This window comes from Strix uralensis, chromosome 1 (assembly GCF_047716275.1).
Source record: "Strix uralensis isolate ZFMK-TIS-50842 chromosome 1, bStrUra1, whole genome shotgun sequence".
NCBI lineage: Eukaryota > Metazoa > Chordata > Aves > Strigiformes > Strigidae > Strix > Strix uralensis.
Genome location: NC_133972.1, coordinates 35,443,517 through 35,467,419, shown reverse-complemented (window position 1 = coordinate 35,467,419; position 23,903 = coordinate 35,443,517). Strand labels below are relative to the sequence as shown.

The window sequence follows — 23,903 nt, the reverse complement described above, 5'->3', positions numbered from 1 at the left end:
GGTTACATTGCTTAGCTGTACATTAATCTCGTTTCAGAGAGGAATATGGTGCCACAAGAACATATTTAATCTTTACATGTCCTTAGAAGCACCTAGGGTTCCTGCCCTAGAATCAGTTACACTTGGAGACACTCAGGTATAGCACCAGTCTGTCAACCTCTGTCCTCATCTGGCTTTCCTCACACAGCTTTGTCTTGGAGGAATTAAGAGAGCACTGGGCAGCACATCTTTCCTGTGCTGCACATGCCCAAAAAATCACTGCCCTTAAATGCACGATTTCAACCAGTATTTCCTCTGCTGGTCCACTGACATAAACATGATACCAGCAGTGCTTCCAGCAGTGACAGAGTACAGATAACCACAAGGCCTAACTTCTCCATCCAGTACTACCATGTATGCTACCTCAGATGGAGTTTTCCAAGTGTAATCAGCAGCCTCAAAGTTTTAAGGATGAAGTTTCCATCTTTCCTGCCACTCACAAACTAGAAGTCCTAATATCTCATATGACCAAGTTACTGTAATGACAAGTGAACTATCTGCACTCTACTGCCTCTTTCTTTCTGTATAAAAATGGCACAAGCACTATAAATCAAAAAAGCTACCTGAAACAATTACACTGTTAAGAGGTTGGCTCCTATACTTCCCTCTTGGGAGAATTTATTCAATATTAGAAGAGGTCAAAAAGAACGATGTTCCCTTAGATACTTCAGGAATGAGGGGGTCTCTGGAGAGGAAGGAGGTAAATTCTAAAACTTTATCATTCAAAAGAGCTCTCTGAAATGGGATTTGGCTATGTCCTTTGACAGCTTCTTATTAAAAGCAGAATACTGACTGAACCACATCGTCTGGACCATCCCATTAACTGGGGTAAACTGGTGACAAAACAGAGTAGAGGAACAACTAAGATATTCAGATACCAAATTTTCTATACAGTGAAGTTTGCCAACTCCCCATGAAAAGCACACGCAGTTCTGGTTTGCAAGAGCTGTGACAAATGGCCAGCAACAATACTGAAGGAGATTAAGACATCTGACCTCCAGCTATACTCAGTGACTTTTAAGACCAGACTGGTCCATTATCATCATCTGGTCTGATGTTCTACATTAAAGTGGCCAGAGGATTTTATCATAATCCCACAATTTATGGTTCAGATAAAGCCCTGTAGGAAAAAGACATCCAGTTTGCTATTAATGGGAGTGTCAGGCTGCCCAAAGCACAGAAATAGCAGGCACCAGAAGCAAGTGGAGGTGCTGCTAATACGGAAGATCTTCAGTGATAGTCTTTCTTACAAGGAGATGAACAGCCATACTAGTACAGTTTTCTAAGGTCCAGATCATGAGATAAATCAATCTCTATTCTTTTCTATCTTTCAAAAAAAAAAATCTTCATTTTTAAACAGTTACAGAATACAACCGATCTCTGGGCATATCAAACTACCCAAGTTCATAGGGATCCACTGGTCCTTGGAGATGATCAGGAAACAGCTGCTAGTAAGAAACCACTGTTCAGCATTTTTGAAGATAAAAATATCTTGATAGAGTGAGAAGAACACTAGTGGCTAGCTGAAAGGAGTTGAAGGCACAAAGCCAATTAGTTTGTTATGACCAATTCTTCTCCCTCTTTTTTTGATTCTGTCTCTCATTAGCAAGACAGTTAAATAAGCATATGTACTAACAAGACTATCATGATTAAAACACAGAAGAAATAAATCCTTATGGTCATACACCAGGCATGCCAGCATGCAATTATTCTCATGTTCCTTTAAACACTGAATTCTGCTAAAAACAACAGAGCTCTCAATGCAGTTGTTAAATTGCAGACAGAAACAACAGAGTGACCAGAAGAAAATTTAAAAAAAAAGAAAGCAGCTAGGCCTTGCTATTTTGAAAAATCCTGTGGCCATGAAAATGTTACCGTAAAAGCCCGCAGAGGAACTAAAAAGGAGTGGGAGTTGCACCAAAGCAGCCAAGAAAATAGGTGTTTCTCTGCTGATACAGAACCGCCATCCTGCTTAATCAGTGGTGCCCCAGCCCTGTTAAACAGATTAGCCAGAATGTGCTGTTCAAAACCAATCTGAGGCTGTAAGAAAAAAAAAACACAGGCTATTTACATCTCAAAACCTGTAACATAAAATTATTTCCAGTAAGAGAAGAAAAAAGATAATCACAAACAAAAAGAAAGAAAGAAAAGAAAGAAAAACATGGTATAATAAAACACTGAACTTACCTAAAGTTTGTCTTTCATTCTCCATGTCATTGCTTAGGTTATCTTCTGAGACATTATCACTGATATCACTTACGTATGAGTCATCATCTGATACCTGAGTGTGGCGTGGGGAAATAAGCAAGATACATCACTCATTAAAATAACCCCATATGCACAGGAAAATTGTTAACCTTCCTCTGCAGTTATTGTTTTAATACATTTGAGCTGTTTAAGCTGTGTTTCAGTTTTACAGAAAGTACTAAGAAGTCCTAAGAAGACACAGCTGAGTTTGGGAGAGATCATCATTGAAAATTCAGCTATTTGAGTGGAGACATGCTTCATCTTGGCCCCACAGCTAAGAAGGCTTTCCTCCTATCAAAAGCCAAGGTTTTTATGGAGTCTGAGAGAGTTGACAAAATGAGCAAATAAGTTTCAATATGCATGACATCAGCCCCAAGGTAGCTAAGGGTATCACAAGGACAGGTATGAATATATATATATTTTATGATACAATTTCTTAAGCACCTGTATAATGACTCAAGGCAGACAGTACAATATATGCAGTATCTGCACCCTAGCTACCTAAGCCACTTGCCTCAATGTGCATATAAGACTTCTCCATAATAATTGTTACATTTTACTATAAAGAGACAATGACAACAAATAAATACATGCAGTATATTAATTTCTAAATGTTTTGAAAATTTTATTTTTTTGGCAGTCATCTGATGTGCAGTTAGCACTCAGAAAGACTGCATATCAAGTAGCAGATAAACTACATCAGAATGATGTCAATCTTAATGCTCAGACCTCATTTTCTGAAGAGCTAGCAGACAGTAGGACTTCCTGTGCATCAAAGAATTCTGTGAGAGAGTCAGCTATAGACAGTCTGCTTTCATTGGAGAGCTGGTGAACCAGACCTCTGCTTTCTTCCCTTGAATTTTCCTGTTTAAAAGAAATAAAAAGTTTTGAGAGAAGAAGTACCACAAATAGCATTCATGCATGCAGTTTCACAGTCACATAACTGAAAGGGCTGTAAAACACTGGGAGAAGATTGCACATGCTCCTCTCCAATTTAGTGAAAGGTAGCATGTATTTCAAAGAGGGATTTAAAAACAAAGTAAAAGAGACCAGAGAAAAAGAAGAAAAAAAGAAGGAAAAAAAGCAATGCATATCCAGTAAAACAGTTATGGCGCTGCATGTACCTTTTCCTAAAAAAAAAAAAAAAAAAAAAAAGTAAAAATGCTTTGGTGTTTGAGTGATTTGGCCAGATATACACACAAGTGTATCAACAAAAAGCCCCCAAAAGAACGTAACTGCCATCTCTTTATATTACATCCTAGATTCACATTCCCCTCTGATCTTAGCAAATTAATTAGTCTTTTCCTCCCAAGCCTTGCTTAATGCAAAGCCTGTGGTGCAGTGGCATACAAAATTCAGAAGGGCAAAGTTGCTTTGTATATAATAGCAATGCTTTCCTAGTTCTCTTTCTTCACTACGTAATTTTCTATGCTGTGCTTTGGAAAGCTTTCTTTCATATCTACACCTGGGATAGCTCCATGTTAACCAAAACCAACATATTACCCAAGCCACATAAAGTGACATTGCTTTTGCTGCTGCAGGCATGTTTGACTGCCACGGAGATCTCAGTAACTCCTCCCATTGAAGCTCTACAGATTGTTGGCCTAAGTAGAGTTCCAAAATGTGGCCCAGCACATTGGTTCATTCTGAAGATGCAGTAATAATAAAGTTGGAGGACATTGAACACTATTATTTTCCTCAATAACTCCACCAACACTAAGGAAAAGGGCTACCTGGCCCAAAGCAGTGTATTAGCTGCTCTCAAGCTTTTCTGCATGAGATGCTTTACTAACTTATAACCATGACTGCCCTATCATAATTTTGCAGGAACTGTAGTGTTTTATTTTCAGAACAAGATAATGAACAATCTGACAAGTCTATAATCAAACTGACAAATCTTTCAAAGCTTTTCTGCTGGTAGATTTTACTGTAGTATGGAATGTTATTCAGTACGTGCTGATAATGGTGACATGATAACAAACCGAACTGTCATCACACAAAAGACTTTTTTTTTATTATATAAAATACTTCTGATACAGCAGCAAGAAAAGAGGAAGCCTCAACACCATGTCTTCTGTGGGAAGGCAGTTACACTAGCCTACAAGTTTGAAAAAAAAAAAAAAAAAAAAGTCTTACACAAGTGAGCATTGCTACTGGGATTGTTTCCAATACTATTTTGAATCTGAGAAGGAAAGTGAGCAGGAAAGGCTCATAAAAGAACAACAGGTTTTTATAGCTATCACATGAGAGTTTCAGGTTGTCTTCTTTCATGTTCTCACTCTGGCATGATAAAATACAACATAAACTGCCCAATATACAAATTAAATTTTTACCTTATGCAAAGGCTTGAGATACTAGTTTATACTGCTTCAATTTTCACAGGTCTATCATAGCACCTGTTGTATCATTTAGAAGCAAATTTTGTGCAGTGGCCCTTACTCACAGCAGCACTACTGTATCATAGTCCTCAGACAAATCTAAAATGAAACTTCTCCAGCATAAGTGATTTCATCCTTAAGTTCCATCCCAAACCATGCCAGAGGGAATTTGTGAATGAAACCTCTAACGGACCTTTTGAAAGCTATTTCTGTTGTGTGTATACAGTACATAGAACAAGTTTCAGAAATAATCCATTGTCATTGTAAGGATCTCCACTAAATAAGAAAATAAAGAACTCCTGAAATTAAAACCCAACGCATTAATGCTTGTCTGAGTGGCAGTTTAAGTGCTGTTCAAATTCTCATAGGATTAAAAGCAAAAGGCATTAGAATGATCAACTACCTTAAAGGAAAAAAAAAAACAATCAACAAACAAAAAGCTAACAGCTAAATATGACCAAAACACAGCTCCACTAAAACAGAACTAAACCAGAATTGAACAGATGGAATGACTAAACTGTCTTTAAAAATAAAAGGAAATAATAAGTTATATAAAACCCCCAGCTTTACATCCACTCAAGTCCTAATGAAAGATTTATACTACAAGCACAGCAGAAGTTTCTGTATGAGTTAACATTTAGGAAAATCCATCAGAAATAACACAGTTCTTGCTTCCCTCACTAGCACCATTAACACTTAGATCCTATGACCTATAAATACACCATATTCACATGCATTCTGCAGCCAGCCAAAAAACTGTCTGAACATCAGTACGTCTCAAACTGGCTAAATGGATATGTAGAAGACTCCCTGGCTTCACACAAAGAAAACTAAATGGCTGAAAGGGCTCTTGTACGTCTCATTTCTTTGATCCTTTCACGGAAAGGTCTGATGGCTGTTCTAAACCTGTAGCCAGCGTTCTGGGCTAACAATATTTAGACAGGCAACAGAAAGAACTACAGGACTTGAAAGTTAATAAGGGAATAAGAGGGAAAAAACCAGCAGCCTGAGGATAACAGGGCGGCAGCTGTGTTCATGCTGAATGGGAAGTGGGCAGAAGGCAAGGGAGAACACCAGGAACCAGTAGCAAAAAGAAACAGAAGCGTGCTCAGGAAAACTGCTCACAAGGAAGGTCTTTGAAATCAAGTATTACACAATGCATCATCAGAAATGACTCATAACCATGAAAGCAGACTCGTTTTACTAACACAGTACACCACAGGGAAGACATGAAGAACAGGACAAGACGCAGCTATGCAGCACTGTCTAGATGTAGAGGCTTGAGGAACAGACGTCAGTGAAAGAGAAATCCATACCCACCTTCACCAAATCTGGACTTGATTTTGCATTAGATGCTGAATCAAGGATCATAGATTCGGCATGTATTCTGCGTAACCGGTCTTTAAGATCTGTGTTTTGTGCTATTGCCTGGAATATTTAACAAAAATATTGGGGATATAAAGTTCTCTCAACTAACTTGAACATGGCTTTGTTGTGTAAAAAGGGGTGAAGAGTATTTAAAGTGCAGGATAAAACACCACCACCACATGATTTTTTTACTGGTTCAGCAAATCATTTATTATAAATGCTTCAAACCTTGTTCCTTATCTCTCAAATTAAAACTACTTCTGTTCAGTGTGAGGGAAAAGACACATAAATGGAGAAAAAAAGCCAAAGATGGCAGGGATATTTCAAGTTACCACGTTTTGCAAGCTGGTAAGTTATAAATTCATGTTGCCCATCTTTTTTCTTTTCAAGTTCCCTTCCTTCACCCCTATCTCCAACCTAGCCTCTCTCAACATTAATTCTTACTCTTGCCACATCCAAAACCATTTGATTTTCCTAGCAGCCTGGTATACTGACAGTTCCCTTTGCCTTCCAAATAAGACTTAAATTCAGACAGGAAGAATTTGTGTCCTTGTCCTGGTTTTGGATGGGATAGAGTTAATTTTCCTTCTTAGTAGCTAGAATAGTGCTGTGTTTTGGATTCAGTATGGGATTTGGTATGAGAAGAATGTTGATAATACACTGATGGTTTTAGTTGTTGCTAAGAAATCAAGTACTTTCCAACTCTCCATGTCCTGCTAGCGTGCAGGTGCACAAGAAGCTGGGAGGGAGCAGAGCCAGAGCATCGGACCCAAATTGGTCAATGAGATATTCCATATTGTACAACATCATGCTCAGCATATAGATGAGGGTAGCTAGGAAGCTGCAGCTTGCTCTCTCTTCTGGGATTGTGGTTTCAGGATTCTCTCCCCTCTGGGACTGCTACCTGGCAACAGGCTGGGCATTAGCTGGTGGGTGGTGAGCAATCGCATTGTGCATTACTCATTTTTATATTCTATTATTACTATTATTATCATAATTATTATTTTTATTTCATTCCAATTATTAAATTGTTTTTATCTCAACCTGAGTCTCCTTACCTTTACCCCTCCAATTCTGTCCCCCATCCCCCAGAGCGGGGGAGGGTAAGCGAGCAGCTGTGTGGTGTTTGGCTGCCAGTCGGGTTTAAACCACCACAGTCCTATCGGCTTATAATGGCAATGAGGAGAATAAAAAGCCTCTACTGCAAACTCATGTTTGTTACATGTTATTTACTCACGCTGGGTGCATCTGATGGACAGATGTCAGTTAGAGTGGACTTGTAGGAAGAGAATGCAACCCTGCCTGTAATGAAAATATAACTGAAAAAAAAGATTGGGTTACTAATTTTGGAGCAATACTGAAGACTTACTGCCCATTTTAGTCATCTGAATCAATACCAGGATGTGGAGAACCCTGCTGTTTACACATCCGCTTTGTCTCACAAATGCTTCTGATTTCAACAGTAATTCTTGTTGGAAACAGTCTTGAGGGCAGGAAAGACAGTAAACTCAAAGTGATGATGGAGGGGAGAAAGTAATTTCTGGCTTTACATATGTGTGGTCTGAAACCGCCATACAGGCGTATATCACTTCTCTGTCAAGAGTTCAAGTGGACAGCATTATGTTATACCCACAACATCAAATAAGGGCAAAAAAGAATTTACACAGCTTTCCTGTAATAGCATCTTCCAATTTTCATTGATTGCTACAAAGTTTTCTTCCTTCTATCGTCTTCTTGCTCCCCTAATACCAAAAATACTCTACTTTTCCCCATTCTGTATTTGCTTTTCTTAGACTGTGTATAGGTCAAGGATACTATCTTAATGAGAGAGAAGCAGAGGCAGGGGTGCCAATTTTGTGGTGTTTTATACACTTTAAATCTGTTCACTTTTCTCGCCCTGCCAGGCTGATAAGAGCAAAACAGACTTATGTTTGATAGCTTTCAACCTGTGAGTCTGATTTTTTGTTCCTCAGGTACAGAAAACAAACTGAAATGACCAACAACAAACACTAAATCAAAGTCATCAACACAGAACTCTCTTGCAAGGTGGTCTTGGAAATATGTCAAGTTTATCATATCTGTGCTTCCATACATTTTCAAAGGAAGCTTATTCCTTTCTCCTACAGGATGTCTGCTGTACAGGGTGAGAAAATTTCTGTTGGCATCAGCTTTACAGATCTGCAGGCTAAGAACAGCTCTCACAGGTGATAACCTCTGCTGAAACTGCCAAGGTTCACAGATGACGTCTGGATTGGCTACAAAAGGCTTATTAAGTATCACAAAGATCTAAAAGCACGACTTTTAAATGACATTTAGAGGATGAAGATGGACAACAGAATTTCATTGCTCATAAAAGAAAATTTATGCTAAGCTGAGTGTTCCCTGAGTTCAGAAATCTTAAAACGGATTTTCTGATATAAAATGGTAGGCAAGTAACACTGGAAAAATAAAAGTCACCTATTCAAATATCAGAAGTTGAACATCTGAAAGCCAAAAACAAAGAAGTGCAAGTAAGTATAGTTATTATGCAACAGGTTTCAGCTTTCTCTAAATTCTATGAAGACATCACAGCCTCTTAAGGTCTAGGCAAAGAGGCGTGTTATATGCTTAAAAAACCTATAATCATATGCAGCTTTTGTAAAGCAAAGGAAAGTTTTCATACTGAAATAATTCTAAGATGAGCTATATCACATTTATCAATGCCAGAGTTTCCCCTGCCTCTGATAAGGAATTTGCAATAAATACTGAAATTTTAAGACCATGGTGATTATTGCCCTTATTGGTCTGAAATCAGATCACTGGTTGACATGTTCAAACATGACCAACCAGAGATTTCTATTCTCAACCGGTTACAAAAAGCACACCAGCCAAAACCCCCCACCTTTTTTAAGAGCACAATTTTTGGCATTTAGAACTCTGCCCTAACAGCTCCATTGCTGCTTTTAGACACCTAACACATAATTAAGGTTGAAAGTCAATATAAACAAGCTATACTTGAATTTGCTTTGCAGAACAGCTGCACGGTGCAGCATGATGAAGCCCTAGTGCATTAGAAGGAACAGCTGAGTGCTTTCAGCTGCTCTCACCTTTATTTTATGCCAAATTATACAGTGAATACTTGAGTGCTGTTTAGGAAAAGAAAAGGAAACCCACAACCTACCAGAACTGCGTGATTACACAGTGTATGTTTCAACAGAAAGTAGACTCATTGTCACAGAGTAGCCCTCTGATTCTTAACATCAAATGATACAGATTATACTATATACCTAAATCAATCTCTCAAACTTCAGTGATTTCACAATACTTTAACATTTAGGAAAGAGTCTTTGAAAAACACCATATATAATAGCTTACTATGATTCAACATTGCAAATTCTAGATCAGAACAGACACTACAGAAACAGAAATCCATTACTATAAAATTTAAAAGTAGTATCGGATGGCAATGAAACGTGCTGAACTTCAGCATGTCACTTACAGATGTTAAGGCATTCTTCAAGCCAACTATTTGTGCAGATGGAGATGAGGATGCATCGTGCTCCAGCATCTGCTTCAGCTTTTCTCTTTCTGTAGATATAGTGCTGAAAGCTGACCTCAAGGTGAAGTAAACTAGAACCATTTCATAAAAAGTGTCAGTTAAACACAGCTATCAATTGTATACATACCAATTATGCAAAACTTCAATGAAACATCATTTATGATGACAGAAACAGGAATTTAGGTTGAGAGTTTCAGGGTGGGTTACTAAAACCAGGTAATATTAATCAAGGTTATAGGGTAGATTTTTTAGTAGGAGAAATGTTTATGGTGAATGCTACCGTGTTGACTATATTAGCCACAGTCAAAATTACTCTGATTATTTGTGACAGATGGCAACAAAGCTAACTAACCACATCTGCTCTTCACTTGCTTTTGTTTCCCAATTAGCTTGAATCTTCAGATGGTCATGACTCTATTCCACATTCCTTTAAGAATTCCAGTGGGGTAGAAGAAGAGAGGGAAGAAAAAAATAAAATAGAAAAAAAAAAAAATCAAAAAAGCAGCTATAACACATACTGTGCCACAGCTATAGGATTAGTAGTTTCTCCACAAGCAAGTCAACTGTGGTGTTGAGTTTTGTTATCTCTTTTTGGGATAAAGAAATTTCGGCTTGTTAGATGATTTAGTGACTCAAAGGGTCAGATCCTGAATGTTGTGCATGTTATTCTGCTACTTCTACTGCTTCCTGAGCCAGTATCACCAACCTGAAACATTTAAATCAAACAACAGACCATGCAATTTTAAAATCACTAGATTTTTAAAGCGGAAATGCACCTTCCTCATCTTTTTTACTTTTAAGACATTTAATCTTTTCTTTAACCACAAGGAATAAAAATTTGGAGGTTTGTGGGTTTTTTTTTTTATGTAGGTTTTCAACATTTATCGAACTGGAGAATTAGAGGATTTCTGAGGGCCTAATCAAGCCTTGTAATGCAGTCATGAGAACTGCCAATACAAAAATGTATCCATCTACAGGGAAAGAGAAGTATAAAAATCTGAGCTTGGATGCATGGGAAGGGCAAAGAACAAGAAATCTCTAATACCCCTCTCTTCTAATCATCTACTTGGAGTTAACCTGAATCATCATCACTTCATTGAGTATTTGATGTAACTAATTTACTCTCTAAGAAACTATTCCTAAGGTATATTTCAACACTGCAAACCATTACCAAAGCTAATTCTCATACTTTAACCTATTTGAAGAAATCTTTAACAGTTATCACAGGGGGTGGGGAGGAAGATGTATCCACTATGATCTATTTTGTTAGCCATCCATATGTGGGTGACATGACCAGAATCTTCAGTGACCTTAAACGTCATTTAATAAGTTGTATACTAACTTAATTTTTCAAGAATTATTACATACTAAAGTACTAATGTTACATTTTATTTAACTTGTATCAAAAGCTAAAAGAAAAGTTTTCTTCAGTACCCTTTCTTGGAAGGGGTGTGGTATAAAGCAACTTTAGAAAAAAATTCTTTGTACCGTTAATAAAATGATACTGGTAATAAAATAGTACCAAGTCAACTGTGCCCTCAAATGAATGGGTCAATCTAATTAAAATTTCTGACATGGACATTTCAGGTAAGACAATCTTGAGTATGTGATTTCTTTGCTCTGCATAATACCAACTTTTTCAACTGTGCCCCAACCTGACTTCTTTTCTCTTTTGGAAAACATATCAGTTTTCACTATAATTGACTTTATAAACTTTACTACTTAGATACATTCCGTACGTAACAGAATCAAGATACATCAGCACCAGAGGGGAAAAACAAGCAAAGAATGCTTCTTGATAACATCAACCATTATCTTGTGCAAAAGGAGACAAAGTCAATACTTCCAAAAGTCTGTCAGATAGAAATGCCTAAGTGCCTTCCTCACCAAGATCACTTAAACAATAAAAATGCTTCTGGTGCAAGTGTGTTGGAGCAAAGCACTGCTAATGAAGAATTATTTTGAGAGAACATACATTTCTAGTCAAGCCACCCCTCTGGCTGCTTTACATGATTTTACTCTTCTGTATTCACTAAAAATAGGTTACTACCATAGCAACCCTTGCATCACCAACAAATGTTGACTCTGAAATACAGTGAAGCACACCGAATATACAAACATACATGTGCTCATATACACATGTATGCATGCAAAGACAAAAGAGTATAATCTTCTGTTGTGTTTATAGCAACTGATTTCAGGATTTTTACCTTTTGACAAAAAAATACAATCTAGGATTTTAGCACATAAAACAAAGGGTTGTCCTTTATTAAATAAAAGATAAAAAAATGTGATGACTAAGCCACTTTTTTCAAATGACTCAAGATCTCAACATTTGCAATTCCTCAAGGGAATTAACGGAAGGGAGGTTTTTCTGCTTTTTCTAAACATTAAACAGGAAGCACTCTCAGAAGCTGTATCGTTACTTAAATTGTGATGGTATAAAACCATGTATGAAAGAATTTCATTTACCTTTATGTGCAATGTGAAATAAGTCTTCTTGCATTTTAGTAAATTCTGATGATGTTTCAGAGCCATCAGAGTAATTTTTCTCCTCTACAAAATCTATTGTAGATAGATTCGGATTGGAAGCATGCAGTCTCAAAGGAGCAGAAAATACTGAAGGCACCTATAAGGAAGACAGCCATCTGTGACGTTTTTACAAACTGTAAAGAAAATTTTATTTTATTGTACCCACCTGGGTTACATGTTAGAGACACCAAAAATGGAAAAAGTACTGTCAATTACCAATAGGCTTGGTATGGATGACACCTGGCAAATGAAACCATAGACATAACTTTGCCCAAGATATAATTGGAGATTTGGCAGAACTCCAGGAAACAAGCCCATTGAGAGCTGTACCATATGCTATACTATTTTTCCGTTATGAGTATCTAAACACACAGCCTCTGGATGCAAATGTGTACAAAACTATCTGGAGAACTTGCAAAAATCTGTACTGATAAAAAAAACCCCACCGCAACAACCCCCAAATTAGAGGCAGATTGAAAACATGGGTAAAAAACGTGGCCAGTCTCCTGAAGGTAACAGCACAGATCTTATTGCAGATATCAACAACATATCTGTGGTTTCTCTGATATATTACCACTTAAAATGAGCTAGCACAGGACACTACTTAGAAAGGATTCATATTTCCTAAACCGGTCACACCAAAAAATGATCAATAACTAAGGTCTGGAGAAAGATGGGCACTGGAAGGACTGAAGTTACCTGTAACATTCCTTTAGCCTCTTTCCCAACAACTCTGGATCGCCACCTCCTGTGTGTTCTCTTTTCCTTCTTTGGGCTTTCAAAAGGTCCAACCTTTTAACAACACACAGGACAAAAATAATACAGATTGCCATAAAACTCGCAGAGCTAAGAAGAAATACCTTGATCCCTTAGGATTTGGGGTTGGTTTTTGAAATTGCAAAGGAAAACTTTATTGGTTTTGTTTTTTAAACAACAAACCTGCATAGCATTTATAGCAGGCGCTGAATACGTCCTGTGAAGAACATCCATGCTCTGTAACAGCTGGTTCATTTCCAGTAAATATGTGTGACAGTTGGAGAGGTCTGTTTTGAACAAGAGAATATTTTCAGTTGCCTAAAGTAACAGACACACTGAAAGTTTTTTTCTTTGTAAGTTAGTCTCATTTTGACTGTAGCTAGATTAAGTTATTAATTGACTAAAAGCACATTATTAGATGACTGGATAAAAAGCTTGTATTCTTCAATCTTCAAATTCAAAAGACTGAAATGCATATATGTGGTGTGTATAATGATCATGATATTTTATCCTAGATGTTTGCAGAAAAATGAGAATAATGTGATAATTACTGTGGTTTGGGGCTAGTCAGAGCTCCTCATGGTGAGGATAACAATGCCATAGGCATCAAGACTGAATTGTACATTCAGAACTAGAGATGAAGCTCCTCTATATTAGAGCTGAAGCTCACTGGTAGGTAGAACTTTACCAGATAAGTATCACACAGAAACTACCAACATGAGAAAGATCTTCATGCTCTTAGGAAAGCGTGAAAGCAGAAGCTGACTTTGAAGTACAAAGATTTAGTGCTTTTTAAATGACTAGATTTGGGATGCTTCCATTTTTTGAATATCCGGCTTAAGAAAGTTCAAAACTTACTACTGGAAGTGATGCTTGTATATAAAAGAAAATGTACTGAAATATACAGGTTCCTTGAAGAGGTGCCCACAATTAAAACCCCCACATTCAAAATCACTAGTCGTTTTGAAAACAAATGAGTAGCCAGGTAATCAACAACTATCCCTTCCCTCCCTCCAGTTTCAGAGAAAACTCTAACTGTAATGACTACCTACAGTGTAGTACTCTCATTGTCAAGAAAAATTAGGGGAAATATTAGGCTACTTTCAACTTCCTTCAAATATCATTACCTCTAGAGCATTTTTCCATGTCTTCAGAAGACTGTAGCCAAGATGAAATCCTGGACTCATTGCTCGAAAAGGAAAATGATAGGTTACCTCCAGCTGACAATGAATTCTGTTTGGTCAAGCTGCTTGCCTGTCCAAAGAAGAACAAGTGAATTACTAACAAACAGTATTTTAATGTTGTATGCACAAATTTTGACAACCAACAGTTGAGGTCCATGATCAGGGACAAGGACTGAAGGCATCAATAACATGGACGAAAAAAGTGTATGAATTAGACTAGGTGTACAGTCACTGAGCATAATGTCAGGATATCCAACACAACTGCTGTCCACAAGCAGTAGAAATACTAAAGGAACCATAAAAATGTGCTGAAAACTAATTTTGAGGAAGGGCAAAGTTCTGCATAAATTAAGTCAACTTAATACCATAGCACCATATCTGATCAGGACCCAAGTTGGATATGCTGTTCCTTCTACATGCTCCCCAAAGAAGCCCCAAAAGTAACTTAAATGTAACATGCACATATTGTGAAGAAAGCAAGATCTACTAGATGTTATTTAAAAATTTTACTCAAGGTTGTATGACTTTAGCATGGATTTGGCTTGGCAGGCCTTAATACATGTGTAACCATACACCTCGTCTGGGTAAATACTACCCTTTTACATCTCAGTAACCATTTTCAAACTTATCTCATTTTCAGCAGTGCCCACTATCAGATGCTTCAGGAGATGCTGGAAATTCTGAGTAAGAGCTAATTGAGCAGTACAATTAAGTAGTTTCCAATGGGAAGAAATTTCTACCCAGTACTATTACCAGTTGACTGTGGCCTATAATGCTGTTTTCTTCTCTAACATAACTATAAATAATAGCCATTCAAATGCCTAATTATTTTTAGACCTTACTAAACCCTTCATCTCTAACAATATCTATGTTGCACAAATTACATGCTTTGTCAACATGTTTAAAATCAATTTTTAAATGTTTCACCTTAAGTGCCATTACATGACCACTTCATTGGTTTTGAGAAAAGCTGTCTAAATTGTTTGGCTCTTCTCTGAAGCATACACTTTACAAACTTTGTTAGCTCCCACCCCCCTTATATCAAAACTCTGGTAGTACTAGTTTTAAATCTAGTCATAGGAAACATCATCTACATCTCAGTTGCAGTTTTCTTAGTTGGTCTTTTTAAATTTACAATATAAACTCCAACTTGAATTGCAGAATAAAATAAAATGCATTATCCACATGATGTCATTCATTACTGTGTCAATTTATATAGTCAGTACGCAATAGTAGTATGCATCAATAAGCACATGTATTTTTAAATTCATCTATGTAGTTTAGCTGGTATAAGATTTAGTCATCTATATACGTACACCCAAATAATAATTCCAGCACCTTTAAAAGCACAAGTAAACTGAATTTAAAGATGAGCAATTGTATTGGCATTTTGTGAACAAATCCCATATTTATCTCTTCAGAAATCTATCTCATAACCAACTTCTCCAGAACTCATATACAGGAGGGAAGAAGGAAGCAGACATTGCCAAGAAACAGGCAAGAGAGTTTATGTAGCTTCAGTTAGCATAGTTTTGCTTTTGATCAGCAGGGCTAAGCTTTAGAATCCAAGCATTCCACATAACCATATGTAGATACATAGACCTACCTCCCAACAACAACACAAAAAATGGATGTGAAAACTGATCAAATGTTTCTAAAGGCAAATAAAATGCAATGCAAAGTTCACTCAATATGTTTTTCTAAAATAACCTAACTTCTGGATTGACATCAACTAACATCAAGCTAGGGCTGGTGTAAATTGGGAAACTTCCATTTAGCTTCAGCAGAGTTAAGGTGATTAACCACAGCTTAAGAACTATCCCCTTCTATTTTTCACATGAAAATAAATGGGGCTTCTTTGCAGTGCAAATCTGGATTAATAAATTAAAAGTGAATTAAAGTCTGTCATGCCAAAGAATAAATAGTTTGTTTCCTGACAGTAAGCATAGATTTTAGATATGCTGATCACATTCTTTTTTCTTTTTTTTCTGAGAACACAGGCATAGATATATCATAGATATGTATGTTCCACTTTTACCCTTGATAATTCTTCTCCCCTTCTATTCCTGATGTCTTTTGGGAAAAAAAAACTAAATAACCACGGGAGGCTTGTAATTTCCTTGCAGACACAGCCTCAGAAGAACAGGCTGTCAGACCCACAGAGGTGCTGGCACCATGGAAAGCATGCAGACAGCCCTTTGCAGAGCAGCCCTGTTATTGCAGGGTGAGTTACTGTTCTTTCAGATGCTCGCTCGCACAGATCCCCTCCCTCTCAATCACTAGCTAAAAGCTGTCCAGGCACATATCTGTGTTTGGTAAAACTCATGCTCAGTTACAGAATAGTCCTACCAGTGATGAACTGCAGGTATTGGGGAACAAGCCCACTCAGATCATACAGCAATATAGCCAAGGAAAAGAAAACCTTAGACAGGAGGATAACAAAGAGGTGATTGCTGCTTAGGAGACACTCTGGAGCTGACAGAAACAGAGAGCCGTTTCAGTTATAGTATTGCTAAAAAAGACATTATTCTCAAAAGAGATCAGTGGTTCTAAACTGAAGCAGAAGAGCTTCTTTGGGTGAACATCAGCCAGTCGGTGTGCAAACTGCTGAAGGCACAGAGGTTGTGTTCAGGCACAAACACAATCACTCTTCCCTGAGACTGCATCAAAGAAGTCAGTTATGTGTCGGATGAAACATTTCGTCTGAATAATGCTTCTACCTCCCTTAAAAATATAAGTGGTGGCCACAGGTGATGGCTCTTGGATAATTCCTATATACTCCTCAGTCAGATTCATTAATGTAAAAGATGATAGGTTTTATTAGCTAAAGGATAAATGAAAAAATGCTAAAGGGAAAAAAAAAATCTAGCTGAGTGCTCTTCTAATATTCACCAGCACATATCAGACAAATGCTGATATATATCTCAAAAATTATGAGGATTCTAACTCAATATGCAGTTTTAAAAGTCATCATGAAAATATAGTTTACTGCATTAAAACAATGAGACAATATTATAAAATTTAACAGCATCATAGAGAAAACTGCTTGGGAGTAAATCAATAAATAATATAATTTTCCTCTTGACATTTTAGATCATAACTTAAACCCCACCACAAAATTCCATTATGCTCTTTACTTGATAAACACAAATCAGACTAATTTAATCCCCGATGAAAGCTCATTATTTGTAAATTGTAACTATTACCTTTCTACCTGGAGTAGAATCACATAAAGCAGGAACAGAGTCCGCAGTAGTAGACACAGGGAAGAAAAGATTATTGATGTCATGAGGAAACATGGAGATTTCGTTCTGACGGTACATTCTGTGATGACGAAGTTTTGCTACCCATTCATCAAACAGGTCCTGAGATTTCACCTACACAAAATTTCAGGTTTTATGACATTCACATTCAAAATCACTAACAAAGAAACTAAGGCATTTTGTGCTCGTTAGGCAGCTAGCCTAGCTGACCTTTATTGCCAAAGTATCAGGAATGTTTTTCTAATGATGCTCCTACTAAAATACATACTGTATGAGGTTAAATGTGACAGAAAATTAATCACAGGACAAAGTCAAGAAAAAAGAGAAACTTCAGTTAGTATAGTTATGACTTGCAATGCAGAGCACAATACTTCACAACTTCTAGATGGAAAAAACCACAAAATAAATTCAAAAAAATTATTAATTTGTCATTTCTTAATCGCCATTTTTATGGTTTAGTCAAGGTTTAACTAACCACAAATAGAAATTTGATTCTGGCAATGTATTTTAAAACAATTTATTCTAGAAGGATAGATAAATTTACACATTAACTGTGGAAAATACTTCCTATAGATAAGAGCAAGATACAACTACTGAAAATAAAAGCACTTGTGCAACAAGTGCACACCCTTTGCTGAATAAAGTGCTGGGTGAAAAGAGTGCTGCTAAACATGAGGCATCTTTGAAGTTTCTATTCAGAACAGGGTTACTGACTCTGGAACAGTACAATAAGGCTTCTCAAGTTATAAAGTGTAAATTAGTCTGCTGAGACTAAAAAGTAAATTATTAGTGTAACTAACAAACCTCCTACTATTTAAAAAAAAAATTAAGGTCTCCACCATACAGAGGAAATGTCATTAATTTGGGAACAAGGTTATAACAATTTTGAAGACCTACCTTCAGATGGTATATTTGCTCTTCTGTATCCAAATCTATACATTTTGTTGATTTCTTTACAGACATGACAGAAAGTCCAACATCAATACAGCCATGAAGCTTCCCTCTCTCTATCTGCAAAAAAGTAAAAAGAATACAGTCACTCCAGAATAAAGCAAAAGGATAGATATTACCTGCTGAAACCATCGTTTCCCCCCCTTCAACCTACTGTTTAAAACTGCTGAAACTCTGTTTCCCATTGCCAACAACATGGAATTATTGTTGGTTTGGATAAAATAGTGTTATAGTAATATAGTTATCTTATGATGGCCTTAAAGGGTTTCAGATTACTTACATCAGCTTGGCATTTAGAATACTTCAAAATCCCTCTGTCCAAAAAGAAGTATCTCTGTAACCAGAAATGCAGAGAATTAAAAACCAACAAACAAAACCCCAAACAAAAAAACCACCACAACTCCCTCCAATATTTCTTTGAAGAAAACTTTCTCTACTCTTAAGCAAGCTTTTTGCCACAAAACCACACCAAGCAAATCCCACTCACATGGCATCAGGCTTTCAGATACACATTCCTTTCCTACCTTGTGCCAGCCTTTCAAAGGCCATTTCCTCTTTTTCAGCAAGCAGCCCTCCTGCTTCTGTGGCTCCTGGGTACAATTCATTGCTCCCCGGAGTCCTTCTACAATTTCCCAGCTATCCTGCTTAAACAGAAAATCCAAATGTAGATCTTATTTCTTCCAAATAACAGAATTGTAATGAGAGATACAAGAGGAAGAAGGCTACAAGTAAAAACACAACCAAATTATGTTGAAATCTAACCTCAGATCCGTCTTTACACTGTTATGTATCTTCCAAGAAACAAGATTCTTTTTTATTTTGATAGAAACAATACAAACTAAACAAAACACTATTTTTATGACACCATCCTTCATTGAAAGTATGCATTTACCAGAATTTTATACATACAGTTTTCTGTACATACATACACACAGTGTATAGCTGCAGCCTAGTCACAATTTAGCATAAAAAGCCTTCTGCCATCACAGGCAGAAACAGCCTGTGCTAAAAGGATATATGTTTTTCCGGTTATGAAGCAGAAATAAAAGACACTGAAAATGAAGACCTTTCTATAAAATTATGATCAAAATCTAGAATTATGAACAACTGACAGGAAATGGCATGTGCTAGGACCATTCCCATATATATGAAAAAGACAAAGAATACTTTAACGTGTAGAATTTAATGACAAAAAAGGACTAATATGAAACATTTCAGGGAAAACAGAACTATACCAAGCAGGTAAGTACTTATGGTCCTTCCTCCCTGTAAGATACATAGGGAAGCATTCCCCAAAAGAACTTGACCAACTCAGAGAAACTTTAAACAATAGGAAAACAAAAATCAGCAAGAGTGCTAGTTCTGCTTATTTATCCATCTCCAGAATCCTCAAAATTCACTCCTACAAACCTAGAAAAAAAATTACATCAGGTAATATGCTCATTACTTGAATCACAGAATCATCTAGGTTGGAAAAGACCTTGAAGATCATCTAGTCCAACCATTAACCTAGCGCTGACAGTTCCCAACTACACCATATCGCTCAGCGCTATGTTGACCCGACTCTTAAACACCTCCAGGGATGGGGACTCCACCACTGCCCTGGGCAGCCCCTTCCAATGCCTAACAACCCGTTCTGTAAAGAAATACTTCCTAATATCCAGGCTAAACCTTCCCCGGCGCAACTTGAGGCCATTACCTCTTGTCCTATTGCTTGTTACTTGGTTAAAGAGACTCATTCCCAGCTCTCTGCAACCTCCTTTCAGGTAGTTGTAGAGGGCGATGAGGTCTCCCCTCAGCCTCCTCTTCTCCAGACTAAACACCCCCAGTTCCCTCAGCCGCTCCTCGTGCGACATGTGCTCCAGACCCTGCGCCAGCTTCGTTGCCCTTCTCTGGACACGCTCGAGTAGTTCAATGTCCTTTTTGTAGTGAGGGGCCCAAAACCGAACACAGGAATCGAGGTGCGGCCTCACCAGTGCCGAGTACAGGGGCAAGATCACTTCCCTGTCCCTGCTGGCCACGCTATTTCTGATACAAGCCAGGATACCATTGGCCTTCTTGGCCACCTGGGCACACTGCTGGCTCATGTTCAGCCAGCTGTCAATCAACACCCCCAGGTCCCTCTCTGACTAGCAAAGTAACAAGTCATAATGGCAAACCATCTTCAAAAAGACATTCATTAAACAGCTTAAGAAATGTGATTTCTTATTCTACCACGTTACCGGTGGCACTCCACTATTTTGTTATCTTCCTTGCACTGCGCTTTATGGAAAAAACTGGAAAGCTGCTCTGCTTCCCTGGCTTGAGTTCACTCTGCCAGCACTCCCCACACAACAGGCTGCAAGCAGTAGAAATGTGGGGCTGAGCAGCTCCCATCATTCAACATTCTACAGACCACCCAGTGACGTTCTACTACTAGCTGAAGACGAGTCAAAACTGCAAGTCGTCCTAACCAAAATTGTTACCACAGCACACATTTTGTGCCCCTACAGGTTTGTCAGTTTTGTAACAAATAGCTTATTTACTCTCTCCAGTTTGAGAGATATTTTGACAGCTACATAGATACCATTATTTCTAATGAATGATCATGAAATCGTATTTTTCCTATTGAAAATCAGAAGTTACACTCCATATTCTTTATTTTTTTTTTTACTACTTTGGGACTCACTTAAAATTCCCAATAATCATGAGCACTTTCCTGCTTTGGGGTAAATTACTATGATATCAGATCAGGTAACAGAGAAGCTACTCATGGATATTGTGAGTTAGCAGGCTGAAGGGAGAGCAGAAGGCTTCCTGGGCCGTCTCCAGCACATCAGGCTACCACCAGCCGCAGCAGTGAATGCTCTGCTGTTAGAGACCGACTGCGCTGGTCTTTCACAGGGTGAAGCTGGCAGAGAATGAAGCAGAGAGCCAGCCTGTGCCCATGCAAGGACAGTTAGCTAGAGTTTGCTAGCTGCAGTTTGACAGCTATTCAAAGACAAAGGCAGCTCTAAGCCTCCACAGGTATAGACTTCCCCCCCCCCTTTTTTTTTTGACAGAACATTCCAGTCTACACCTTTGAAAGCCAAAGAGAAATTATGTTCCACCACCTCTTTTGCCATACATGTAAATATTAGGACACTAAATGCTTTCTGTAGTGGTCTTGGATTTCTTTTTCCTGTTAAAGATTATTTAGTAACCCTTATATAATCACAAAGACTGGGACTGTTCTGATGACAGAGGGCAGCCTCTTTAAATATCATCAAATATAGTGTAATGCTACAATTTATATTAACTAACAGCTGGACGTACTGCTGCTTAAATGTCCATGTGTGGATAAAATCTAATCACAGAAAATATCTACTAAATGAGCCAATTATTTATTCAGATTGGGGACTTGGATAAAGGTAAACATTTTAAAAAGTGAGAAACCTGATGGAAATAGTGAGAGATAATTCTAATTCAGAACTAACAGGGGCATCTGCAAGATTAAGAAAAATGTAGTGTTTATGGTTTTGTTTCTTTCTTCTTGAAATTAGCCAGAAGAGCTTAAAAGCTGTTTTGACTGTTTACCAAACAAGCTATTTCCCTTGCCTTCCTTGAAATATATTAAACTGCAGTACCCAAACACATAACTTTTCCACTGAGAATTAATCTGATAGCAGTCAAGATTAGTGAACAGTAGACCCTTTTCAATATTCTAGTGTTATACCTAACAAAACAACCTTCTTGAACTGTGGATCAAGTTCCCACAGAATTTGGTTAAGCTTAAACACAGTATATGGTTGATAGAGTGGTCTGCTTGCAGGAGACAAGCAGAAATTTGAGCGCAATCAAGAAAAACACTAGAATCCAGATTCACCTTTCTATAAGGACAAGATTAGAAATAAAGCTCATAAAGTGAGACAGACCCATGCTACCCTGGGCATATGAGACGAAGAGAAAGGAAGCAGCTGAGAAATAGCCCCACCAATTACACCCACCTGGAATACACACAGTGTCAATAGTTTTGGTCAAATTTTTAAATACAAAGCACATCCTGGCCTGCATTACAACTCCAATTTTGTCTGGGCCTCTCCTACAGTCCAGACACAAGGTGTCTCCCACATTCCTCCAGGAGAACTGCATTTCTCACTGTTCTTCAGGTCAGTGAGGTGGCCTTCACAATTAAAAAGTGTGAAAATGGTAAGAAAAGCTAAAGTGGGAGCACTTCTTCCCATCAAGCAGACCCAATGGCCTGCCAAATCTCAGGTGGTGAAGGCAAGTCTCCTACTCACATTTCTGCTCTGGAAACCTCATACTTCAATTGCAAACTTTACATAAAGGTATGATAAATGAAAAGCACAAGACAATTTAATCAACTGAGTTACCCCAGAAAAGGCAAAGAATAGCTCGGAGAATTAACGGTTTGAGGACCTGCTGGATACACGCAAGATGCAACCCTGCAGTAACGGCATTTGGTCCTCTTCCACATACAGCTGTCTAGAAGAGTCCAATCTTTCCCACCTGAACCACTGAACTCCCCACATTTTTCACAACACTGCTGCCGTAACTGGTTTTGGATCCATTCGCTCTTGACCGAGACCCTACGGAATCTTTATTGGCATTTTGTTTTGCAAGAGATCTGACACCTCATTTGATGAAGAAAAAGCATCAGTTGGCTATTGCTGGGAGCAGCTGCAGAAGTAAAAGAAAACTGCTTACTCCCTAAAATGAAGGCAAATGAATCAGGCTGGTCGGTTATCAACTGTTTTCATCTGTCTGGAATAGCAGAGGAGCAAATTGGAGATAAGAGGATTTCCTGAAAGCTACTGGAAGCATTCAGATTATGCTCCATTTTGCTGATTCTTATCCCACAACAGGGAACTGAAAGAGATACCCCAAATCATAGTGCTAATTAAAAAAAAACCCAACCACCACATATCCCCCCCCAAAACCCCCAAACTTCCAGCTGAATGGCATTAACAATTCTAGCATAAGCCTGATGTCCAGATTGGTAGTGTCTTAAGGTTATAACACTACAAAAAATTTTTTATCATTATGGGCCCGTATCTGCACAAAATGATGAACACTGCATTTGTTGCCCAGGCAGAAATTTCACTCGTGGCTGAGGAAAGAACATACTCTTTACTTTTCTCGGGTCCAGAGGTGCTCATTTCAGATCACCACTGGAAATTCACCCTGTCGTTGCTACTTGGCTTACACCCACTCTGTGGCTGAGAAAAAACCCATATACTTTGGTCTTCAGAGATAAGTCTGTCATTAGGTAACTGCAGTAATTTTTTTTGTTTAGTAAAATAAAAGCCTCCTCATTTTCTACAATATTCTGTACAACACAGCTCCTCAAGGCAAATTATTTCAGGAGAAAGAATGAAGTAATGAGTTCGAACAGCTCTCACAGTGATACTTGCACTTGCAGCTCCCTGAACGAAACAGATGACAGTGCCAGACTTTCTTCCAATGTAAAATGCAGTCAGTTGTGCCGAATATTTTAAAGTGCCAAAAATAGAAACCTGCTTTGTGGAGGATAAGGGCTGGCATCAGCTGCAACTAAAGCATTTGTTACAGTTCATAAAATTGGCAGAAATTATTTAATTTTCTTTTTTAGAACATGAGTTTTTTTAAGCAGCTCTTTGACATAAAGCTTTTCCCTACTGAATCTATT

General features: G+C 37.9%; 1 protein-coding gene across 4 annotated transcripts in view; it reads right to left on the bottom strand.

The window, feature by feature from the left end:
• The window catches only part of OSBPL3 (oxysterol binding protein like 3), a 91,247-nt gene that overhangs the window by 21,354 nt on the left and 45,990 nt on the right, over positions 1–23,903 (bottom strand). The window contains exons 4-15 of one of the 4 annotated variants that reach the window (XM_074862534.1): positions 18,781–18,900; positions 18,537–18,590; positions 18,203–18,316; positions 17,249–17,419; positions 13,986–14,112; positions 13,042–13,145; positions 12,802–12,894; positions 12,043–12,199; positions 9,511–9,641; positions 5,985–6,092; positions 3,016–3,150; positions 2,227–2,320 (exon numbers count right to left, since the gene is read on the bottom strand). In XM_074862534.1, the coding sequence (XP_074718635.1) occupies positions 2,227–2,320; positions 3,016–3,150; positions 5,985–6,092; positions 9,511–9,641; positions 12,043–12,199; positions 12,802–12,894; positions 13,042–13,145; positions 13,986–14,112; positions 17,249–17,419; positions 18,203–18,316; positions 18,537–18,590; positions 18,781–18,900 (1,408 nt within the window). The remainder of the gene's footprint in view (positions 1–2,226; positions 2,321–3,015; positions 3,151–5,984; positions 6,093–9,510; positions 9,642–12,042; positions 12,200–12,801; positions 12,895–13,041; positions 13,146–13,985; positions 14,113–17,248; positions 17,420–18,202; positions 18,317–18,536; positions 18,591–18,780; positions 18,901–23,903) is intronic. The other 3 variants (XM_074862542.1, XM_074862550.1, XM_074862558.1) reach the window with 3 other exon arrangements.